Here is a 16,104-nt window from a genome sequence, read left to right as displayed (position 1 = left end):
TGGATACACGAGGGCACATACTTGGTGGGCAAGCTCTGGTTGCCCACAATTCTCTCTCGTGGTTTGCCAGGTGTGGCAAACCACAAGTGAGAATTGTCTGATTGTAAAGATAAGCACAAATACTGCAATGGCACCTATCCCTCAGGAGACAGTATTTTAGCAAGGCTTCCGTCTCTTACTGTACCATTGGCAAGCGCTAGCAGAGGCAAATTTGCATTTACAGAAATTGCCACATATCTTGTCATTAACAATTAAACATTATTGTCATTGCTTACACTGGTCCATGACTGTAAGAGAAGCAACCGACTGCTATGGAATGGCAGTACATAATCTTTAGTGACAATCCTGGTTTTGTTTAGTTATTGTCTGTCTGACAACCATCATGTCAGTGTGAGGAAGATTGCTGGCGAGCACTTTGGTGTCATCTTTATCATCGAGCAGAACTGCCAATGCCAATCCACTGCCAATGCGCTAGTCTGGGAGCCATCGTACACAGTTCGTTGCCCTTAGTAGTGGTGCAAGAGACATCGACACGCAATGATAAGTTCAGGAAATCCCTGCACCTTCCATGTATTGCCTTACCCGGCAGGACCACAGCCATTCTCCAGTAGAATAATGCTCGGCCACGCACGGTGTTTGAGTAGTTTGGAAGTAAGAATTTAAGATGGCCGAAGAGACTACTTGATACATTACGCTTGCATCATTCTCCCAATGAAAACAATGGACATTTATGCCGATGCCGATGGAGGGTGGGATGCAAGCATTGCCCCCAGTATTTTAATGCTGCAATTCTTCTAGTGACTTTTTCCATAGACGTGGACATTTTCTAATTTCTTCGATTAAAATCTCTAATGGCATCATTTATTATTACACGCAGAAAACTCGACACTACTGCGCATGCCGACGTAAATGTTGTTCGATGTCTAATGCGCAAGCCCTTACTTGGCGACGAACTGGAAAAATGACGACAAAATCTTTTGTGACATAGCTAATATAGCTCTGTTTTGTCTCGGCATTGACACAATTTCGTAAATTTTTTTGTACTGTGTGATAATTATTTTACAATAAATTATTCCAAAGAATCATCATGTACTTTCAATATCGAGGCGACTTAATCCATTCAAAGATTCAAACCGATTCCAAATACAGGCAATGTGGTATCACACAGCAATTACCTTCCTATAAAATCTTGTGTAGTGAGAAGCCATGTATGCTTCTAAGTGACAACCAATAGCATAATCCGTTTCATATCAAAGTATGCTATTGGTTTGCTTACTTGGAGCTCGTCTTACCAATACGAAGCGGGATTAGGTTAAAAAAAAAACTAACAAAAATCTGCCAAATATGCAAAACAGAAGATCCGGCAATTTATTTTCTTTACAATTCGGATCATTTTTTTTAAATTCAAAATGGTGAGGATTCACAAGGATGAAAATGTCAAGAAATTAACATACTAGCAAGATTTTCCCGCACGAAAATTCAGAAATAACGTGTTATCTGATTCCTCAACTTTTTAATATCTGGCATTCACAACAAACATCCAAGAGAAGTTATCCAGTTACCATTTGCTTTGCTTTTCAGTATGCGAACACCGATTGGCTACCCTTTTGCATCCGTCATTTTAAACTTATCAGCAAGCTACGGAGAGCACTCTGGAGCTTGCCAATTCTGGGAATTCTTATAAACTTCGTGAAGTAATTCGCAGCGACAACTCTAATTACGTCGTCAAATGCGACGAAATTTTCCAATTATATTAGTGTCTTTACCAGACGACATGCCCATTGTGCTGTTCCCACAGAACTCGACAGTTTCATTCATTAATCGTCCAAACCGATTATTTATTTATTAAATCATACAACGGAGTTCGGTCTTAGTTATTTAATATTTTTATTCCAATTTTGATTGTCCTCTCCTATTTACGTGTTAAACATGTAAAGACCCAGAAAACTCCACATGACCAGCCTGTTGTTGAAACATGAACCCACGACTACTGAACCTAGCTGGCGCTCGGTAGTCGTGGGTCCTTACTCGCAATGTATCATCCAAAAGCTCACAATGAAGACAACCCGGTGTTGAGTTCCTCAAGTTTTTCAACCACCTTGATTTGATCCAGGTCCTCCCCCATAATGGTAGGATGATACTAACCTCTCGTCCACGACGATGGTATATTGTGATAACTCTAAATTCAGTTTAATATTTGGAGTAGGCCAGATGGCCGAGCGGTTAAGGCACCAGCTTACCACTCCGGGGGACCTGAGATCGAATCCAGGTGAATCCCACGAATATTTCAGAGTGGTATATCCTGGATATGTTGGGCCTCGTCCCACACTACCCGGCTTTGTAGTCGATCGCGGGTCCGCACCTCGCCACGTGTAGTTTTCCGAGTTTTTTTCACGTTTTCAACATCTAACTAACGGCCCACAGAAAGAGGAACGATCCCTCCCTCCCCGTCGGAGGGAGGGATCATTCTTCTCGACACATCGCCCACGTGTCACTTTACCGTATAAAAGTAACCAGACAACATACCCGTTTATTGTAACGGCGCCCGACGGAATTTCTAGCGTAGGAGGTTAAATAAACATACGAGACACATATTATAATGATGATACCACTTTATTTCTGTTCTACATTATGAATGTTACAACTATATGATGGAAGAATACAACTGCATATCAGGAGTTCAAACTGATCGATAACAATATGAAAATACACTGGCTGTATGAATTTGTACTCTTTTGCTGCATTTGGTTGTGTGGTATAAACTTAAACAATTTGAAAAATAAATCGAAACGTCTTATAATAATTCAAAAATTACGAACCACACAAGCAATAATGGAATCTGATATCCAAAAAGGAAAAAACGGAGATTCGTTGGTACCGGACATACGTTTGCAAAAATTTGTTTTTTTTTTTTCCTGAAGCAAAAAATACGGAAACTTCCTGAATTATCTATTAAGTAACACGTGTTGTTGTTGTTTTTTTTTTTTTTTAATTTTCCTTTCATAATAAAATTCAACTGTTACGTTTAACAGTCTGAATATCCCAACAATGTTTTTTTTTTTTGGTATTTTTTTTTTCCTTTTAGTTTATAGCAAGATATATGAAGTCGACATCCAAAACAATTTACATACAATTACGCATCACTCTAGGAGTGGAAAGACAAGTATGCTGGTAATGTGACACTTTGTGCCCACTTTTACATACAACAAACACTAATGAAAAAAGACACATCTTCATTACCACTACTGGATATTTCATAAATTGACGATTACACTTTCTATTCTAATTCTACACATTCTGAAATGATTACAAAGAAAAATTTGTGGAATATCTTACATTCATCGGTGAAGTTCCAGAGCATTAAATGCATATTTGTGTATGCCAGTATTTATTTATTTATTTTTTTTTGAAGACGTTCTTTGTTACCAACTTAATCGCATACTTATGCACCGGTTGGTTGTAATTTTTTATTTATTTTATTTTATTTTTTAAATCTGTAACCAATTTTCGAGCCGTTTTGATTATGTGGTTATTCGTCTCAAGATGCATCTTTACCATTAAAATTCAATAGGGGAGGAGGAGGATGGGGCGAACGAAAAATTCAACAACAATCGCCAGGAACGTGAACAACGCAACTACGACTCGAAGCGAACGAACGTCGAAAGATTACGCTCGACGGCCATCGGGGATTATACGATAATAAAAAATAATAATAATAATAAAAAAGAGTAGTGACATCCCTTTTTTTGGACAGATGGCGCTCAAGTCATAAATATTGTAATAATAATAAATTATAAAAAAATGTTCACATAAATATATATTTTGGCACTCATTAATATATATTTGGCAAGCCCAAATTGGCATCATTAAACAACAACTTTTTTTTTTTTTGACTAGTGGTGTCCAAAGTGTGATATGCAGGTTTTGCAAGCTTTGCTTTGAAAGAGGTAAGTTTTTCGGAGGCGTGACGAAAACTCCGCGGTGGCATCGCTCTGCCGCGGTTCTCGCTCTCCGGTGCTAAGTTACAGAAGTGTGTGTGTGTGTGTGTGTACAGAGTAGCTTTGGCAAGGAGTATGCAAAGCGAGCAAAGTGTAGATGAGGTATGAAGTTTTTTTTTCTTTTGGAACTTTGAACACCACCGATGCAAATATAATAGTTTGCAAATACCAAAAAAGTTCAACTTATGGATTTTTTTTTTCAATGAACATAAAAACCACTAAAAGCGAGCAAACCGTGCGTCAATATGTTTTTTTTAATATATATATATATTTATAACACTTTATAAGTTAAAATTGCAGACAGTACCAGACGTGATGGCGGCATAAACTGATTCCTTCTTTTCGACGGAGGATCCCTCTCTCTCGTCCGAATTATTATGCAATTTTTTGCTCTGCTATGGAATTAATGTATTATTATTATTAATTATGTTTTTATAAAACACCGTCGAGAAAGTCGCTCGGGCGTTTCCGTCATACGCCGACCAAGAATATATATGTATATATATATATATAAATTGGACCAAGATTTTGCAGAGGGGGACAGAGGTTACTAAATGTTATACCATACTTCAAAATCACAGTAGAAAAGGACTACAAAAGCATATATCTGTGTACGAGTAGAGGTATATCTGTTTAAATAATTTTAGCTTCTTCTAAGAAGCCGAGAGCAGCCATTTTATCGGAAGGAATATTATGGGCGGCTTCTGGGTAGCAAGCGGATAAGTAAGTAACCCGTTTCTTATGAAACGGTCTAAGCAAGCCAATTTCAAACCAGTGACGTAGCCGGTTTCGTAATGGCTATGTCGGTGGTTCGCTTAGCCCATTTCGTACAAATTGGGCAATATCGTCGGTTTGCTTAGTCCGTTTGAAATCGGCAATGTTGTCGGTCAATTGGCCAAGAAAGTCGATTTGTTCGCTCGTCCGAAGTGGGTCGAGCGAACTGATTTCTGTGCCAATTTTACACCGTGCCAATTTCTATTTTACCAATTTGCTTGCTTAGTTGCTTGCCACTTAGAAGTGCCCGTTGTTTACTGCCAATGAAATTCGACCAAAGAGGTATTTTTTTTTTCTGCGTGGTCAACATTTCTGAAGGTAAATAAAACACGGTATATTCAGTCAAGTCCAAGTACAAAAAGATGATTCAAAATCAGATTCCCTACTGAAATATTTAAAAATGTCCTCAATAAAAGTTCAAAAACAGCTGCCCGTGTTGTGTTTGTTTAGAAACGTGATCTATCAGAAAAATAAACAATTTTTTTTTTTGTTTTCTGTCATCAATTAAAAAAATAATTTCTCAGCTGATTTATCCATCGAATTTAGTTAATCTGCATGCATCAAAAATACACAATCGAGACCAGGAAAATTAACCGAGAGTCGCACTGGTACGTCTGAACTCTTTTATGATCAATAAATGGATGGGACAATTAGTTTGCAGCCTGAAAAACTCATATCTTTGGCGATTGGCAATGGAATAACGGCAACAAATCGATCAAGTTTTGCTTCAGGAATATCTAAATTCGATGCAAATCTCGATTCTGAATCATATTTTTGATTCTTAACTTAATGATTAGGAGGTATAATTACAAACAATAATATATTCTTCTTCTAAATATAACTAATTCTCTATACTATATAATAAAAAAAACCACAGATATTAAGAATGAAGCAATAATGTACCGACAGAGAGTGAGAGAGAGAGAGGAGAGATAGTGATAGATAGATAGAGAAATTTTGCATAGCTAGCAAAACTTTGATTACAGCTGCCATAGAAATGTGAAAAATACATTTCTGTTTCAATAGGCAATTGTATATATATATATGTTTATGTAAAAAAATATCATTGAATAAACAAAAAAACTTAACGTAAACAACACAATACTCGGACGTTGAAAGCTCCATGTACTAAACAAAAAAAAAAACAATTTGCATGGCTCTCGTAAGCATCTCGGTTAACAAAAGATGGAATGAACTCTTGTTTTTTATACACTACGAAAGCATAACTAATAAATAATGGCAACGAATAATAATAATAATAATTCGGTGTTTTCGTTCCATCAGAATAGTGTATGCTTTTATGTCAAATTGAAGACATTTCTGACACACACTGGACTTCAAGTTGATCTGATAGCATACGCTATTCGGAGAAGACGAACACGCCACTTCTAACATTAAATTAAATCGTCTCTTATGAGTTAAAATGACAAATATAATAAAATGAGAATATGTAAGTGATAAAATGCTTTTTTTTTTTTATATACAAGAACATCTCAGACCGTAGGTTTTGTTATCTATTTGCAGGCAATTGAATGTGTTCAAAAGATTTCTGTTGTAAAATTGTTCGTATGCGTGTGCTCTGTAATATTGTGCTTCAAAATTGCATCTATGGCAGAAGTGTCAGTTAGACTTTATAAGTTTTTGGCAGGGTGTGCGGTGATGGAAGTGGTTTTTTATCTTTTGTGTGTTTTAAAAAAAAACCTGATTGTAATACCTGTTTGCTCAAATGTCTTATAAAGTGTATGACACCTCTAGCTTAGTTTAGATTTAAAAGTTTAAAACAATCTTATTAAAAAATAAACTTCTACTTTTTTTGCGTCTTAACACAATAGAGGAATACGGTAATCGTGTTTTTTTGCCATTCGTCTATTGCTGTTTGTAATAAACGCAAACGTAAACTAGATACCTGCAATACTTTGGTTACGTGTGAATCCATTCGTTTGGGTTTATCGAGCGTGCCGCACGTCTGGAAAATTATTTTAAAACGTGCATCTCGGGTTCTCGTTTAGGATCTCTGCAACAGAAACGACCCATTAAGCAGCTAATGCGAGAAGACAAAGTATTTCAATCTACAGAGAATGGATATGTAGTCTTAAATTAAAAGATAAACTAGATCGGATACGATAATATACACATATAAAAAAATTACTTCCCCGTGCCACACGACACGGAAGTGGACGGAAAATAATTAGCAAGAGATATATATATATTTTTCTTATAAAAACACAAAAAATTTTAAAGCTTTAATTTAAAAATAATAATAATAATTAATAATAATAATAATAAATAAAAAGTGTATAAATGAAAAACACTAATGCTACTACCGACGTGTTAATTCGTTCGATAAAATGGTGAAGAGGAAGATTGTTGGAAGCAATGAGTACGAAAGATTTTTTAAAAACGGTTTCTGATTGGCCAACATTTGTCTTCCTTTGTATCTGTAATGTCTAATGGATCATCCGAATATGTAATTACTGTCAAGTGTTAAGTGGTAGGAGCATAGCTGTCGTTCTTAAATAAATTATTAAATATATATAATATATATATATCATAAGTATATATATATAAAAAAAGTTTTGCTTTTTATAAACAGATTTAGTAAAGATAAATATAAATTACTAAATATTGTTTTGTTAACAATATAAATCACTATGACTTATTTCAACGACAATGTTCCTGTAAATTTTCTACGTAGTTTACGATATTATTTTTTTTTATGGTAACACCAATATTCGATTGCACAATAAAAAACAACATTTGTTTGTTTAGTAAATTGAAGTCGGTGTGTGTTTGTATCTTTACACGATTTTACTTTGCGTTTAAAAAAAGTTACTTACTGCGTATTACCATTTCTTAGTCATATAATCGCAACAGGTAAATTGATTTATGCTCTAAAACAACACAGCAAAAAGCATTTGCACTCACTTCTCAAAATACTGACGAAAATTGTGGATTTTCTGCATCCACACTTGCTATTAATGGTATAAAAAAAAGTCCTGTATGAATCAATCCACCGGTTTCAATGCTTCTTTTTCTTTTCTTTCTTTTTTTTTCACTTCGTGCAGCATATAACTCGTTTTCTAGACTTTTTTTTTATAAATTGGGTTAATTTCTTTTTTTAAAAAAGAAAAACATCTACTGATTTGGAATATTTGGGTTATTTGTAATCTGCGGAGGGCACCAGCTGTTGTGCTGAATACTTTTGACGCGCTTAAAGAAAGCTTCATTGGCATTCTGAAATTCACTTCCTCGTATAATACTGAAGGGTTTCGAATGGGGAGGAAGAGAAAGATAACGGTTAATGCTAGCACGAATACTGTGAAAGGTACTGACGCTGTAATCGTCGCCATCCGGCTTCTTTAGATTGGAGTAAAATTCTTGAAGCATCTCTCCCAGTTTGATCGGTGACAAATTTTCGAAATCCGGCTGAAGTTTCTTTCGACACTGAAGCCAATCTGCAAGACAAAGTTTTAAGATTACGAGTGTGTTTATGGCGACGCAGAGTAATTCAAAAGAGCAAAAAGTGGTAAAATTCTTGCTATGAGTGTTTTTATAACAAGTATGTAAATCATCATCAAAAGGGATGCAAAAACATAATTAGCCCTTACTCCTTTCTTTGTAGGCTACTGTCCGAAAATGGAGATTTCAATCGTCCCTGTTCAATAGCGGCTCCAGAAAACTATTAGGGAATCGGGAAGCAAAAAATATATCTTATAAAATTTTTTACTACCCAACAAACCCACTTTTGCAACTGCCTAGAGGGGAGTGCAGCTGTACTCTGTGCAACTCCTAAATTTTCCTTTGTCCCTGTTGAAAAATTTACTGCGGTATTATAAGTGTGTTTCTAATATTAGACTCATTAACAAGAATGATCCAGGTTTTTCCCATCGTGCAAATAAACTGTATCAAATTCTCAGAAACTTTTTGGTTAGTCTGGCTACCATCCTAAAAATGGTCTGCCTGGCCAATAGGATAGTGAGTCCGGCTGAACTCATAATGGATAAGATAACAGCCCTTTTTGTACTGGTAAAGCAGAATAAAATACACACCTGCACTAATTAAACATAATATTCTATCATATTTCATATAAAATGATCTCTCTATCAAATAGAAAAGATTTTGTTGTATTGATTTCTCCATTTTCAAACACTATATTGATATAATAAATAATAATGCACTGACAATGTGAACAATTATGTTTAAGGAATGATATAAAAGTGCATGATAAAGATGTGCCAATATATAAAATGTGTCATTAAATTACCTTGAATATATCTGTACAGAACATTTTTAATTTTAAGATGGCAGGTGGTGAGTGTAGACAAAACAAATGGCGCTGAGAGAAACTATCTATCAAAGAATTAAAACTGCCCTTTTCTTCAAACAACATTTCAAATATATCGGCGAGCGCACAGTTTTTTTCTTAAACTGTGCACGCTTGCCGATAAAAATTGATATCATCTATTTTGTTGTTCATTGTCAAAATAAGGATTTAGTCACAAATATAAATTTCAGGCCATCTATTTGCAACAAATCACCCAAGACGGCCCGAAGAATGAAATATATCGGATACAAGAAATACCTGTACGCATACTTAAAAACTTCTTTTTGTATATACCTCGAAAGAGTTTCACTGCCCACATGGTCTGCAGTTTACTTCTTTGTGCGACCTCATCCCAGGACATTTTTCTGGACATTCTTCCGAAACGGAACGAGTCGAGTGTTATTATGTGTGGTGGTGCAGTAAGTTTAGGTGGTGCTTTGTAAATCTGAGTATCAGGTTTGGCACTGCTATCAATGCTGATATCCATCTGTAAACAAAAAATACTTTACTTTATTTTTAAAAATTTAATAAATAATTTAAGAATCATTTAAAATATATAGTTTACTTAATAAGAAAATTTATACCAAATTTGATGAACTTTTTCCATAAACTTTCACACTCGTTTTTAAAATAACACAAAATAATGCTTAAATTCATGGTAAGAAAATTCTATTTTTTTTTTCTCAACACTTAATAAAAAACTGGAAAGACATGATCAGATCTTTCTCCGGATTCACTTCCTTTCAAAGGTGACACAGCTTCCTAATGTATCACCCACAATCAATGATTAAAATTCGACTACTGGACCGTTGCAGAGTAATTCCTAATAAGGTCATGGGAAAAACCTAGGATGACCCCCTAATAAAGAGAATGGGTCGACGAATCTAAGTTCGCCTTCGTCCAATTCACGTTTTTCTTAAACTGTATGTGCTTGCCAATATCAGCCGTCGCCACTCATAGCCCACTGGAGAGAAAAAGGACTTTCCTCCTAGAAGCTTCCTTGAACGGACCTTCGAATCTGCGACTACGACAAACTTCCAATTATCAAGGTATTTATCAAAGCACGAATGAATGTAAACTCTCTCTTGCGGTCAGATTCGCGATCTTAATGATAAGGTTTGCCCCCTTTCCTATATATTGTATAACTAGCATCTGCTAAGCATCTAAACTGACGTCTGTATATAGCTTTGTAAATAACGGTTGATAAATAAACAGGTATTTGTTAAATGATAGCTTGTGGAGTGTACTTCTTCTGGTTGTCTCCATCCGCCTCCATTCCAAGTCCTAAAGCCTACAAGTGTGACCGCTCGCACGCGAATGAACTATTAATGGCCATCGCAATTTCTGCGTACGTTAGGACACGGTGGTGTCAGTCCTGACGTGGCATCAAGGAGGTGCAGACCCTGTGGTCACACTGCATTCGTAATTTTCTAAATATATATATATGTATGCACATACATACATACATATTAGGTATGATTACAACAAATGATAATATTACGTTTTTTTAGTTGGAACAAAACAGAATTACATGACAACTGTTGTTTTAATTTTGATGTCCATGTGTATTGGACTTCCAGAGATTTTTCATGTTTAATGGCATACATAATTTTATCGTGCTATTTATGGCATTTAGAATGGAAAAGGAAAATAGAATTTTATTTATTTTATTTTGATTTGATTCTGTTGATTATACCAATAATCTATGTTACGAGATTATATTAGTACTATAACAATTGCACTTACCTGTAAAGGAATCAAATCTTTTTTGTAATCCCCTAAGTTATCGTCTGACAGCTTAGAATTTAAGTGATCATGATTAGGCTCAACTAAGCAGTTCCCTGGGTTACTGATACCATTTTCTGTTGGATAATTATTAGATGGCCCTGGAAAAGTTTGGGATTACAAGTAGAAATTATATTTCATAGAAAATATTTAGTTATAGCTTTTGTCATAACCGATACTTACCTACTTGGACTCCAACGCTACACATGTTTGGTTTGCATAATACACTTACGGAAGTCATAGCAGGTTTCAGACACGAAGAATAATCATTCCGAGGACATTTCGATTGAGGAAGAAGACTGTGAACGGATCGGGGAATTGTTTCTTTCATTTTGTGTTTACGGTTGGGAGAAGGGAATGTGGATGTTGTTGGGAGCTAAAATAAAAAAAAAAATATATATATATATACATATGTATAAATCATTGCTTAATTTTCTAATAAATGTAAAGCTATAGTAAGATCAAAACATGATTTGACTTTACTTACACATACAAATCACGTATGATCTTATTTGTGCAATCAATAAAAACCTTCTGATTCTATATTATGGATCTCAAACATAATTTTTACAGATTTTTAAATTAAAAATATCTTTATAAGTGTTTTTCAAGCTCTGTTTTACTTCGATATATGTGAATTGGATTAGATATATGGAATAAAGTAAAGCAACGTGCGGATGATCTGCAAAGAGGGATGCCCCAGGACAATTTTCTATGGGAAATTGCTCCTATCTAGGTGTTAGACATGTGTAGGAAACTAAGAAAACTACGCAGCCAGCCCGTCGGTCAGAAGTGATCCCACCCACAACCAAAATCAATGTTCAGTTGTTTTATCCACTGGTGGGCTACATGTGTACAATACCTCGTATCCATTAATTTAGTCTATAAAACTCTAATAAACTGTCTTTTATCAGCTTAATTTGGAAAATTTATCATCAATAGATCAATAAATTTATATTTTTATGCATATAGAAATATATAAAAAGTTTCTTGATAGTATACACCAAATATATTCTGTATCTTTACATGGATTTGTTTGTACATACCTCATCTGGAACAATAAAAACTGGTGAACCAAGAGTTCCGTCGTCATTTTCTTCCTCTTCGCTATCAAGTTCTTCATCATCATCTTCGTCTTCCGGACTTTCTTCATCATCTTCCATACCAATGGTTGTTTGATCAGTCGAAAGGGAAACAACTGAACTTATAACTGGAATGGGACTATCTGAATAGACAGAATGGAGACATCATATTTATTATAAATATAAAATAAAATATTTAATTATTTTAAAACAGAATATCTAAAATACCTGAGTCAGAAAGATATGAGGACTTATCACTTTCTGTACACCATGGCACTGTTCCATAATGACCATTAATTGGCGAATTTTTATAATGAACCATACAATTACTAGAACAAAACTTCTGGACGACGCCATTATCCCCAATCAGATGATATTTTGGTGTCTGTTTTATTTGACAATAATCGCACGTTGGCAATGACGATGACGACGAAGATGACGATGAGGATGTAGAAATAGATTTGTTGTTATCCTGAGAAACCCACTGACCGAGGCAACCCGTGGAACAAAATAATCTTTTCCCTAATCGACCGGCTGTCAAAAGTATTCCTCCTTGATTTTTGAGTATTGTATTGCAAGTTGCACATTTGTTGATATGCTCGTGTTGATTAAAAACATTTGTACAAATCTTCGTATTATCAGACTGTTCATTTTGAGACTGAAATGTAAAATTAGATATTTTTTAATTCCGTAAAATCTATTTAGTTAATTAAAACAGCAATATAATTTTAAAGAACATTAACTGTCTGCAACGTTCTAAAATGTGTTCCGATATTCATCGACGAGTTCATCAGTGCAGCAACTGATGTGGTAAACATGGTAAACTCCGATGAAACAATAAGGCTGCCTCCGTGATTATATCGTTAACATCACTGTTACTATTCATCTGTATTAACCTGAAGATATTTCGATGGAATAAGTCTGCAAACGACAATATAGTGCCGTTTGCTTCTGTCGTCTTGTTAGGTCACCAGATGTTCTGGTAAAAGATTATTAAACTATTTCACTGGTATATTGGTTACGGCTGAGACTGGTGCATAATGAAATGTACTTAATGTATGCCCTATACATATGTATATCTGTACTGTAGGTAATTTAATTTTATATAATTATATAATTCTTTTCCTAACTACTAAAACTGTAATATTAGTAAATGGAAGATATGTAAAGTGATTTCAGGTCGTTATCTTCCTGATGTCGTTCCTGGAACACACTAAACATCGAAATCATCTAAGAATGGGAGCAATTTTAAACACTTGAATTGTTAAAATTCAATTATTAAACAATTCACATTCAACTTGAGATAAGTTGATTGATATATTTATCTTAAATTACTTGATATTTGTATTTGCTTCTACAGTAGCCAATTATAGAATTAATATGTGATTAGGAAATGAATCTTTCCAATAGTAATGATAAATTTCCTATTAAGATATTAATTAAATTTAGAATTATAAGCCATACAAAAGTATATAAATGTAATCTTAACGTTTCAAATTCTGTACAAAGTACAACGTATGTTAAAAATGTTCGTATTAAAATCTTAAAAAATTTACATTTAGCTTCAAAAATATATCTGTGAGCTGACATCTCGCATATCTAACTTATCTCAGTTTGCATACGTATTCTTAAATACTACAAAATTATAATTAATGATTAGCTCCCGAATTAGTTACCATAGAAACTTTCTTAAATCAGTAAAAAATATACAAAATTAGCTAATTTAAGAGGGCAGTCGAGAATATTTAGTTACGAAAGAATAATTGAATATTAGAAAAGATGAAAGTAAATCAGGATGATGTCAGAAGAGAAACTACGTTAACAATTTTATATCGTGCTCGTACGACAGAAGAGATCGAGAAGGGATGAGAAATAGGTAAAAGATCAATTTTAAGGCCAGAATACGCAACCGTCGTCAAAGAAGAGATTAGTAACTGAAGCATAGAGACGGTATGACTACTGCAGACGTTTTGTTGCACCCAAAAACAGATCGATAACGTTTGTCGACGATTCGGATATTTACACGACGTGCCGGAATACGATTCAAAAGTCGTTCCGATCTCGATCGAGAGCATCGTTCGTCTCACGAGTGAAAAAAGGTGATCCGACACACAATTCCAATCTCGTCTTTGATTGTCTTGGTATAACGAGCAAAAATCCGAGAGATTAGATTTTCTGCGACACGCAACTCGTCGAACCGAGGATGCCAACGAGTTGAGATTTTGTTCAAATAAGGCAAACACGCGAGTTTGAACAACAAAATATCGACAGTAGTTGTATCTTGTAACTCCCTCTTTGGTAAATTTTAACAACTAATTTGTCATTAGCAATAGAACAATATACTGGCGATTGCTCATATGACAATTTAATCGTGGATTAATTTCATAAAAAAGTTCGAGTTTACTGAAAATTATTTTATTTTAAACCAATCTAATTAACTATATACAGACATTAACTAAATATTAATTAAAAGTTTTGTAAATATAATTCTTTTATTTCTATAGATTTAATATTCATACTTGTACTTTGTTTAATGTAATATTCTATTCATATTAGTTAAACAATTACATTATATAGCACATAGTCAAAAAGTGAAAGTCCACATAATATCACAAGCGTAATTATTATTCAAATCAAATACATTATAAATTTTAATCAACTGGTAATTTTTCTATTAAAAAAACTATTTAATTTCTCTTTAGATTTAATTGAAGTCGACAGGTGATAAAGTATAGAGGTTAACACATCTGGGTTGAATCACCTGTGAAAATTTCTGACACGCAAATTTAGATCCCCAGAACAATAGGCTAAAGCCTTTATCTTCTCATTTATCTAGCTAACGGTGATTAAACGTTCCTTTAATTTTTGGCTATGCCCACTTTCCAAACAGAATGTAAAAGGATATTTCCTTTGTTGTTGGTCTCGCCGACTATATTTCAATTAGATAATTCTTGAATATTCCATAATCCTGCGTCTGCAGGTATATGTAATTCAATGATCCCAAATGTAAGGTTTAAATAACCAATTTATTGTTCCCCAAACTACCCACGATCAAGAGATGATGTCACAATGAGTGTTTATGTTTAATCGACCAAAATAAATATAATTAAACCCTATGTTTTATATCATTGAATTACCAGCAGAATTCCTATACATGAGCTCTGTTGTATTTTTTCAGTTTAAATTGATAGAATAAGCACTGCAACATCTTGATGATCTGCCAAGGGGGTGCCTCCTGGAAGGACTTTCTAAGAGAAATTGCTCCTATTTGGACGTTCGACGTGTGAAGAAAACCCCGAGAAGTTTATGCAGCCAGTCCAATGGACAGATATGATACAAACCCACAACCTATTATCGGTATTCAATAGTTTTATCCACTCACTTTATGATATTTTATCTCTTTTGTACGGTGTCGATAGTTAACGATCACTTCCCGAGCATTGTTGTCGTAAACGAAATTAATATTTAATTTAAAAATACTCGCTAATTTTTGTTGTTTGATTAACAAATGAATGAATTTATATTGAAGAACATAAACATCTTTGTGAAATGAACTGTTCAATGTAGAAAGTGACGATGCTGCAAAATCACCGAGAACTTTATGAATTTTTTTACATTTAACTTTAATACACTAAGTTTTTTGTTATGGCTATAAATTAATAAAAAGTAAGGATTAAGATAGGAATTCTAAATCATATGCTTTGTAGAAATATGTAAATTAAATTATAAAAGATCTGTAAAACAGTTTATTAGATCCAAGAAGTATTAGACACATTACTGTATATATATACTATCTATCATATTGCAAAATTATATTCTATTGTACAATTTTTTAAAGGTTTAAAATGTAAATAAACAAGCATTTGTTATAAATAGCAGTTATAATACGTGCCAAAATTAGAATAATTATCAATACCGATTTGGCTGTGCCCCAAAATAAACATTTAAAACTTGTTCTTGTGACATTGGTTACATTATTACTGTTCCTTTACAGATATACACTATGTATACATATATATTGATATGAATTATAATCAAAAATAATAATTAAATATACAATATATTACAAAATTGAAAAGAAATAAGCAATAAGAATTTTAATCAAGCCAAAACGACCCATCGATACATTTTTTTTTCGTTT

The 16,104-nt window shown here is 34.0% G+C and overlaps 1 protein-coding gene across 1 annotated transcript in view; it reads right to left on the bottom strand.

The window, feature by feature from the left end:
- Positions 1 to 2,594: 2,594 nt before the first annotated feature.
- The window catches only part of LOC136987282 (uncharacterized), a 57,576-nt gene continuing 44,066 nt past the window's right edge, over positions 2,595 to 16,104 (bottom strand). Inside the window, exons 3-8 of the mRNA XM_067284992.1 lie at positions 12,192 to 12,621; positions 11,928 to 12,106; positions 11,065 to 11,257; positions 10,843 to 10,982; positions 9,391 to 9,583; positions 2,595 to 8,227 (exon numbers count right to left, since the gene is read on the bottom strand). Coding sequence (XP_067141093.1) covers positions 7,908 to 8,227; positions 9,391 to 9,583; positions 10,843 to 10,982; positions 11,065 to 11,257; positions 11,928 to 12,106; positions 12,192 to 12,621 — 1,455 coding nt within the window. The 3' untranslated portion in view covers positions 2,595 to 7,907. The remainder of the gene's footprint in view (positions 8,228 to 9,390; positions 9,584 to 10,842; positions 10,983 to 11,064; positions 11,258 to 11,927; positions 12,107 to 12,191; positions 12,622 to 16,104) is intronic.

The sequence above is a fragment of the Centruroides vittatus genome, unplaced genomic scaffold, assembly GCF_030686945.1.
Source record: "Centruroides vittatus isolate TY-2023 unplaced genomic scaffold, ASM3068694v2 scaffold_149, whole genome shotgun sequence".
Taxonomy (NCBI): Eukaryota; Metazoa; Arthropoda; class Arachnida; order Scorpiones; family Buthidae; genus Centruroides; species Centruroides vittatus.
This window is presented reverse-complemented; position numbering and strand designations above follow the sequence as displayed.